Below are 8,179 nucleotides of genomic sequence, written 5' to 3' on the forward strand. Positions count from 1 at the left end.
TCTATTTTATCTCATTTCATGAAGAAAGACATACACATATATATGTATTATATACTCTAAACCTATTATATAGCAAATACATGATAGGGCATCTGTCATATATAATATATGGCATACATTGCTGATTCTATTTCTTGAAGTAACAGTTCCACTAAATAGTAATAATTCCACTTACTACGTGTAATATATTCTTGTTAGATTCTATTTTCATTTATACTACTGCATAAAGAAAATGAAGTGCTGGTCACAAGCCAATAGGTGACCCATAGTCCCGGTGGGCTAAATTATCTCTAAAAAGGGGAGTTGATTCTCAGCTCAGAGTTTGCAACCATGAGCCACAGAGGACTTGAGACCCAGGAAAGAGTGAGAGTGGTGAGGTTTGGTGGAAAAGGTGTCAGACTCTATCTAGGTGTACAGTCCATTATGGAGTTTGCACAACACCTCCTTTATTCCAGGCTGAAATCCCCAAAGCTCGGATGGTACTTGCAAAATCTGCAGGCAGGTGATGTAGAGGTCTCTGTTCCCCACGCTGAGCCTGGTGTGCGTACACAGGCCCTCTCCCTTTGTCCATCTCACCCCATCTATAGTAGACACTAAATAAACATTTGCTAGATTGACTAGAAGAAAAGACTAGAGCAGCTGCTGGGATAAGGGGGTGGGGGCGGTTCTGAGATGCAGAAGGGAAAGGGAAGAATCTTTCACTGAATTTAACAGGAGCTTAATAAATGTTTGCTGGACAACTTAGAAAAAAAAGGAAAACACTGGAGTTGTAATTATGGAAAGGGGAGGGTCTTGTCAGTATTCGGGAGATGATTAATAAATGTTTGATGGAACAAAGGAAAACGCAGCAAAGAAACTTCCTGGAGTATAGGAGTGGGGAAGTGAAGTCTAAAGGAGAGTGGTTACCAATATACGGCAGGGGCCCCATTAAGGTTTGTTGACTTCAATGGAGCAAATTTAGCTAAGAAGATGGCTCCTGTGTGAGTGGGTGTTGATGGAGAAAAGAGGGATGTGGTTGTTTGAAAAGAATATAGTCAGAGATTAATAAATGCTTTTTGGATTAATGTGGCGGGGGGAAGCAGTTGGGAAGATGGCTAAGAAGTGCGGGAGGGGACCTAGCCAGAATACAGTAGGTGCACATTGTGAGCCTTCCAGATTGCGTAGTGTCAAAGGTGAGATGGAGATGGTCGAAGGGGAATTAGGGCTTCAAGAGGGAGAGGGAAAGAGGCATTGAATATGGGGTCCTTCGTATACAATAAGTGCTTATTAAACGATTGTGGGGTTGAATGGAGAAAAAGGTATAGAGAATCCAGCTGGTGGTTGGGATTAGAAGGAAAGGGAACTGAAGGAGGGTTCTTCCTAGTATATAGTAATGCTAAATGGATGCCTCCCACACTCTGACACATGGGAACTATGCAATAAATACCTGTAGAATGAATAAATGGCTCTGAAGAGAGAGAAAGGCTGCTGGGTAAAGGCTCCTGGGGGGAGGGGTGATCTAACCAGTAAAAAGCTGGTACTCAATAAATTTAGGCTGAAATAGACCCCTGGAGAGAGAGGTCTTGAGACGGGGCAGCAACTTTCAGACTTGGAAAGAAGACGTTGAGAATGGCCCTTATATAGTAGGAACTCACTAAGTGTTTACTGGCTTAAGTAGAAGAAAGACCTTTTGGGGTATGGACTTAAGATTGGGAGAGGGAATCCTAGGGACACTGAGGGGAGTGGAAAAGGGGTAATCCTGATAAATTGGGCTCTAGATTTATCAAAAGAAAGGACCCTAGGGAGAGGCTTTATGACCAGCGCAGTTTCTTCTACGGGTAAGGAAGGGGTGTCTACTCCCTCCACACAGCAGGCACTGCATATATGCTTACCGGATCCACTAAAAGAAAAAGACTTTGGGAAGAAGGTGTGAACATAGAGCACACAGACGGCACTCCATAAATGCTCACAGGAGCCACTGGAGGAAAAGGCCTTTGGGGGAAGGTGATTAGAATCGAGCACCTGGCAGACAATACATAAATAAATGCTCACTGGATCCATTAAAAGAAAAGGTCTTTCTGGGCGGGGGGGACTAGGGGTGGGCATACAATCACTGGATCCATTGGAGGAAACGTCTTCGGGGAAGGGGAATGGGGTTGCAGAAGCTTGGCCTATGTAAGCTTGATTCTCCATCAGTGAAAGGAAAGGCTTTTGTGGAGAGGTCATAGAATCAGGCACACGGTGGTGCTCCATGAATGCTCCAAGGGGTGATTAAAAAGAAAAGGCCTCTGGAAAGAGGACTGAAATGGTGCACACAAGTGTTAGATATTTGATCACTGTATTAACTGGAGGCAAGCCTTTATGGAGAAGGTCTAAGGTCTATGCATGTGTTGAACACCTTGGGTCATGCAGAATGTGTTCAACACATGCAGACTGAAGCCACTGGGGAAGGGTTTGGGGATGGGGTAAATAGCAGGCACACAATAAATGCTTTCTCAATACACTGGAGGAAAGAAGCTTTAGAGAAGGCTCACACGGCAGGCAGGTGATAAATGCTAGGTGGGTTTACCAAAGGAAAGGTCTTTGAAGTAGCTTGAGAATGGAGGAGAAACGAGGCACTCAATAAATGCCTTCTAGATCCACTGGAGGAAAAGGATTTTGGGGAGAGTCTGAAGATGAGTCACACACAGAAGGTTAAAAAATGCTCATGGGACTCATTTGAGCAAAATATGTTTGGAAAGGGGTTTGGAGGTAGGGCATACACCAGGCATTTAATAGATGCTTTCTAGATCCTTTAGAGAAATAAGCCCTTGGAGAGGGGACTTAGAGTTGGGACACACAGAAGGCATTCAATAAAGGCTCACAGGATCCATTAAAGGCAACACTTTCGGTGAGAAGAGTTACGCAGCAGGCAATCAATGTTCACTGAATAGCTTAAAGGGTCTTTGGGGGGAGGGTTGGGATGGGGCACATACCACACTCTGGGTACATGTTCACAAGATCTATTAGAGAGAAGGCCTTAGGACAAGGTTTGAGGGGGACAAGACACATAGCAAGCTCTCAATGAATGTTCACAAAATTCATGGAAGCCAAAGGCTTTGGGGAAGGGCTCCCGGACAAGGCACATTGCAGGTACTTGATAAATGCTCACAAGATCCATTAAAGGACAAGGCCTTTGGGGTGAGGGTTGGGGGAGGGGGGGCAAGGCACATTAGGCTCCCGAATGCTCACAGGATATACCGAAGCCAAGGCTTTTGGGAAGGAGGTACACAGCAGGCGCCCGATAACTGCTCCCTGTATGGATCGAGAGGGCCGGGTGCGGGGCAAGGGCGGGCCACACAGGAAGCACCCAGCATAATAATTTAAAGGAAAAGGGTTTGGGCTAGGGGGCCAGGTGCCTGGCACACAAGCGGTGCTTGGTAAGTGCTCGTCGTGGAACGATCTGGGGACCCAGGCCCGCGGGAAGACGTCCGCGGCAGTGGCTTACCAGTCGGTGTGGGGCTCGTCGATGACCAGCAGCACCCTGGCGGCAGCGCCCCCACGACCTGCGCCCCCAGAGCCGCCGCCCACCTGCTCGCTGAAGGTGGCCGCCGCGGCCGCCGTGGTCTGCTTGACCGCGTTGGACAGCGACGAGAAGAAGCCACCACCCCCCGAAGACCCGGGACTAGGGGCAGCCGGAGAGGCCACAGGGGCGGACGCGGAGGCCCTCTCGGCAGTGGCAGTCGTGGGACCGGGCGTGGCTCCGGGGCTGGGGGCAGCAGGCGGCGGCGGGGGTGGCTGCGGGCGCTGCAGGTCTGTCATGTACCCATTTGGCAGATTGGCCATGAAGTTGCTGTCCGACAGGCGGCGCCGCAGGTAGTTCATGGCTGCGGCGCGGGGCAGGGGGTCCTAGGAGCAGTCGGGTCAGGAGCCGCGGGGGCGGACCGCGCGGGGCCCAGGAGCACTGCTGCGCTCTCGGGCACGACGCGACTCTTCGGTTGCCCGCTGCAGACTGAGGCAGCGCTGAGTCGCCGCCGCCGCAGCGCGGATGGTCGCGCCCGTACCCCCCTATCTCGCGCCCTTCGTGGTGCTGTCCAGCTGGGCCGGCGGCGGCGCGGACGCGACCAAGGCGACCGGGAAGGGGAGTTTGGGGAGGAACGGCGAGTGACGTCAGCGCGCCTTCAGTGCTGGGGAGGTGGTGGCACGCGCCGGTAGGCGGGGGCGAAGGAGCTGTCCGTGGTGCTGAAGGCGGCAGTGCGCACGCGCCACGCCGCATCCTGTTTCCCCTCCCCCTCGTCCGATTGGGGATGCGCAATTTGGGGAGTGGGGGCGGGGTAGATACTTGTCGGGAGGGTCGGGGTGAGTGGTCAGGCAAGACCCCCACCCCGCCTCATTCTGGTCTTCACACCCGGTCGCACCCACACGCAGGATTCTCTGCAGATACTCAGTTTCCAGTGTTGATATTCACCACAGAAGGCATGAGGGGGGGTGGAGGGGGGGAGTGGAGGCACACGCAGAGACTCAAAAGTAGAGAAATAACCTCCTCACCGCGACAGATGGGGGTCACAAGCAGTACCCTGTGAGGGGAGATCAATTTCCTATATCCATATGGGCTCAGCTAGGCAGAGAGAGGGTGCTGGGGTGGCATAGACAGCATCAGACAGGCAAACTTGGACACTTGGGCGCGGTACACACGCTTGCCCTGGGTTGCTGGGGCCTGGAGGCACACAGGAATGACACACACGTGGAGATACATATAGACACACACAAAAGTAAAGAAACACATGGAGGCACGTACAGACGGAGAACACTCCGATCTAGGTATCTATACAGACATACACAAGCCCGGGGTAACACACATGGGCATGCATGCATATATGCCTACACACACACACACACACACACAGGCACCACACCTACACACAGAGACCCAAGGAAACTCACACGAACATGCACACCCAGACAAATCACATACCCACAGACGATCATGATAAACCTAGATCTGCCACACAGACCCATTCCCTGAAGCTCCAGACCTGATGTGTGTCCATCTCTGTCCCCCACCCCCCGGGGCCCTACACACACACTCAGTCTGTATGCCCCCATCGCTCTGCCCTGGATAAGCCAAAACCCACCATAACCACCTGATATCAGTGCCCATGGCTGACTCCCCTGCACCGGAGAACTTTCCACAGACAGAGGCAGACCCATCCTAGGGTATGCACACAGCAGGTGCCAAATAATGTTTGCCACATGAGCAAATTACCTTTATAGTCCAGGCAGAGGGGGGCTGTGGAAGCCATCCCGTCAGCTCCTGTAAGATCCTGACTACAATGAAAGCATGAATCCATTTAAAAACAATCATTTGTTGGCAGCACCCAAGTAAGCTGTTTAGGTGTATTGTTTCATCCAACCCTTACAACAATACTATGGGGTGGGAAACATACCCATTTTACAGATGAAGGAATCCAAGACCTCCAATTCATTCCCAAAAGGCCATGTTCACTTTGTGATCCATTCGTTTTTTTTAAAAAAAGAATGTGCTAGAAAGAGGTACCAGTGTGGCTGAAACAAAGTGAGCAAGGGGGGTTTGTGGCAGGAGATGGGGTCAGAGTGGTTAGCAGGGACCAGACTGAGCAGGTCCTTGTGGGCCATAGTGAGTGATGATGGTGGACCAAGTGAGGTAGAAGAAGATACGGTAAGAAATAGGCAGATTTGGAGTCTCTTCTGCTTGCAGGATTTTCAGGTGAATCATCCACTTATTCATTTGTTCATTCTTTATTCTTTAAATCCTTGGTCCGTTTAAACAAGGTAGTAAAGGTGTGGAGTCTAGAGTCAGAGTGCTTGAAGTTCAAAATAGACCTCCACCATACCCCCGGGAAAGTGACTTAACCCTGCTGAGACTTGGTTTCCTCATCTATCAAGATGATCACCTGACCCATCTCTAAGGGTGTGGGGGGCTGGTGGGGGGAGGAGACAACCTTTATATTTTCGCATGTGCTGTGACTTCTGCCAGGAATGTCCTTTACCTCTCTCTCTCAAGGATCATCTTTGGCTAAGGTCTCCAGGAAGTCCCCTTCCCCAGGACTCAGATTCCATCCCCTCTTACCCTAGCCTCCCCAGTCCTCAAGTTCAATACTTCCAAACCATTCTCTACTCCCTCCTCCATGCCAGGCAGCTTCAGTCCCACCTCCAGGCCTTCGCTTTGGCCATTCCTTCCCTCTCCTTCCTGGATGCTCTCTCCGGCATTCCATATCCCAGTGTTGCCCAGATGGGGAGCTCCCATGAATCATGTATTTTCCAACATTTAGAAGTATGTGCTTCTCAGTTTTTTGCTCAGTAACTGAAGTAAACAAGCTGTGTTGGACCCATGGTGCCCTCTCTAGGGGATAGGAGCAGCTGCAAGTCAACAGACCTCTCTGGCTCCTCTGGGAGTCAGAAGTTGGGCTCCTTAGGAATCTGTCTCCAGAATGCCTCTTCCCAGGGCCCCCATTCCCACGTTTCTAGTACTCATGGCCCCCAGCATCAGTCCCTTTCTCCAGGTGGCTCGGTTTCCAGAAATTAATATTTTGGAGGTTGTTTAGCAGAAGAATGAGGATTCCCCTCAGGAGTGTCTCAACTCCCTGAGGCAGAGGTAAGCCTCCTCTGCACTGTCTCCATCGTCTCCAGCAGGAATGAACGAATAGAAGGGGCTCCAGGAATGATTTTCTTTGTTGTGCATTAGTGAGCAATGACTCTGAAACACACACCCCTGACATATGTTTGTAATCAGTATTGTACCCATGTTTAAAACTCACACACATGTATTATCCACGACATCTTAATGCACATGTACATGTGTGCACGTGCACACAAACACACACACACACACACCTATAACTCAGACTGTTATGGCGCACACATGGTTGTAACTTTACATGCACTCCACATACACTCAATACATCCTTAATTCTTGCACAGGCCCATAGGTCTGCATATCACACATACACAAAGATATGTGTCTCATGATGTGCAAAGTTCCACTCTCTTGTAGACACATACCTCTCATACCCTGTAGTAAGCAACCAGAATCACTCCCTTCAGCTCATTCTTCCCAAGATGACCAAAAATTCAACTTTGTCTTTATTTCAACCCATCAACTGACCTATTTTATGGGGGGAAACCGACCCAGAGGAGTGAGCACCCTGACAGAATCCAGGTGTCACGCATCTCCCATCTGAACCCTTCCATAGAGGCATCCCTCCACTCATAGCACACATCGTGCTTCAAATGTCCAGCCTGCTACCTTTCTGTGCCTTTGTAAATGGGAATAATGATAATAGTGACCCTCATAGGCTTGTTGTGGAGTAAATGAATTCATGCTGTGCAACCTAAAACACTACCAGGCACACGGCAAGCACTCTATAAGTATTAGCTAATACCATAATTATGATGATTCTTATGATTTGCCTCATCACCAGGGGCTCAGCATTCAGTAAATTCTAATTAGTGCAACACTGAGCAAATGCCAACAGCTTTAGTGTCTGGGTTTGTTCCCTTCACTGTGGAGACACGTGCTGTTCTGACTCCTCTTGTCCAGCGCTATTGTTAGTATACAGTAGGCGTTGATAAGTGTTGAAAAAAAATGTTCAACGAAAGGATCGCATATTCTGAGTTTGTTCCCTCGCTCACATGTCCTCTCCCTCTACCAGTCCTCCTCCACCCCAGATGCCCAGACTTCGTTCTAGTATGCTGTAGACGCTATAAAGTGTTGAATGAATGCACAAATACTAAAGGAATCTGTGTCTGGGTTTGTCAGAGGGGCTCCTTCTGGCAGATGCTGACTCTGGCTTCTCTTCGCTCCCGCCCCAGCTCAGAGCACCTCACAGGCACTTCCTCGGTCCACCCCCCCGCCAACCGCCACCCCTCTTTCGGTCCCCGCTAATTGCGGCATTGGATCTGGGCTGTTGGGAGTGGGTGGGTGCAGGTGTTCACGCGGCTGGGCGCCAACCCCAGCCACGCCTCTGCCGCCTCTGCCGCGGCTCAGAGCGGGATTGATGCGGAACCCGCCAGCCGAGAGGCTCCGGCGGGGGGGCGGGGGGGGGGGCGGGGAACGTAGGCACACCGGCCAATCAAAAAGTGCCGGCCAGGCGAGTAGCCAACCAGAAAACCCATAACGCGGAGCTCTGCAGAAGGACGTGCTGGACGCCCCGGGACGCCGCGCAAGGGGTTGGGGCGGGGG

The 8,179-nt window shown here is 50.7% G+C and overlaps 1 protein-coding gene across 4 annotated transcripts in view; it reads right to left on the reverse strand.

The window, feature by feature from the left end:
* The window catches only part of SYN1 (synapsin I), a 50,833-nt gene extending 42,673 nt beyond the window's left edge, over positions 1–8,160 (reverse strand). For all 4 annotated transcript variants that reach the window (XM_064573997.1, XM_045876960.3, XM_045876952.3 and 1 more), the window contains exon 1: positions 3,467–8,160. In XM_064573997.1, coding sequence (XP_064430067.1) covers positions 3,467–3,843 — 377 coding nt within the window. In that variant the 5' untranslated portion in view covers positions 3,844–8,160. The remainder of the gene's footprint in view (positions 1–3,466) is intronic.
* Between the last annotated feature and the right edge of the window lie 19 nt (positions 8,161–8,179).

This window comes from Mirounga angustirostris, unplaced genomic scaffold (assembly GCF_029215605.1).
Source record: "Mirounga angustirostris isolate CCGP_5_RB_7025 unplaced genomic scaffold, mMirAng1.0.hap1 SCAF_11, whole genome shotgun sequence".
Taxonomy (NCBI): Eukaryota; Metazoa; Chordata; class Mammalia; order Carnivora; family Phocidae; genus Mirounga; species Mirounga angustirostris.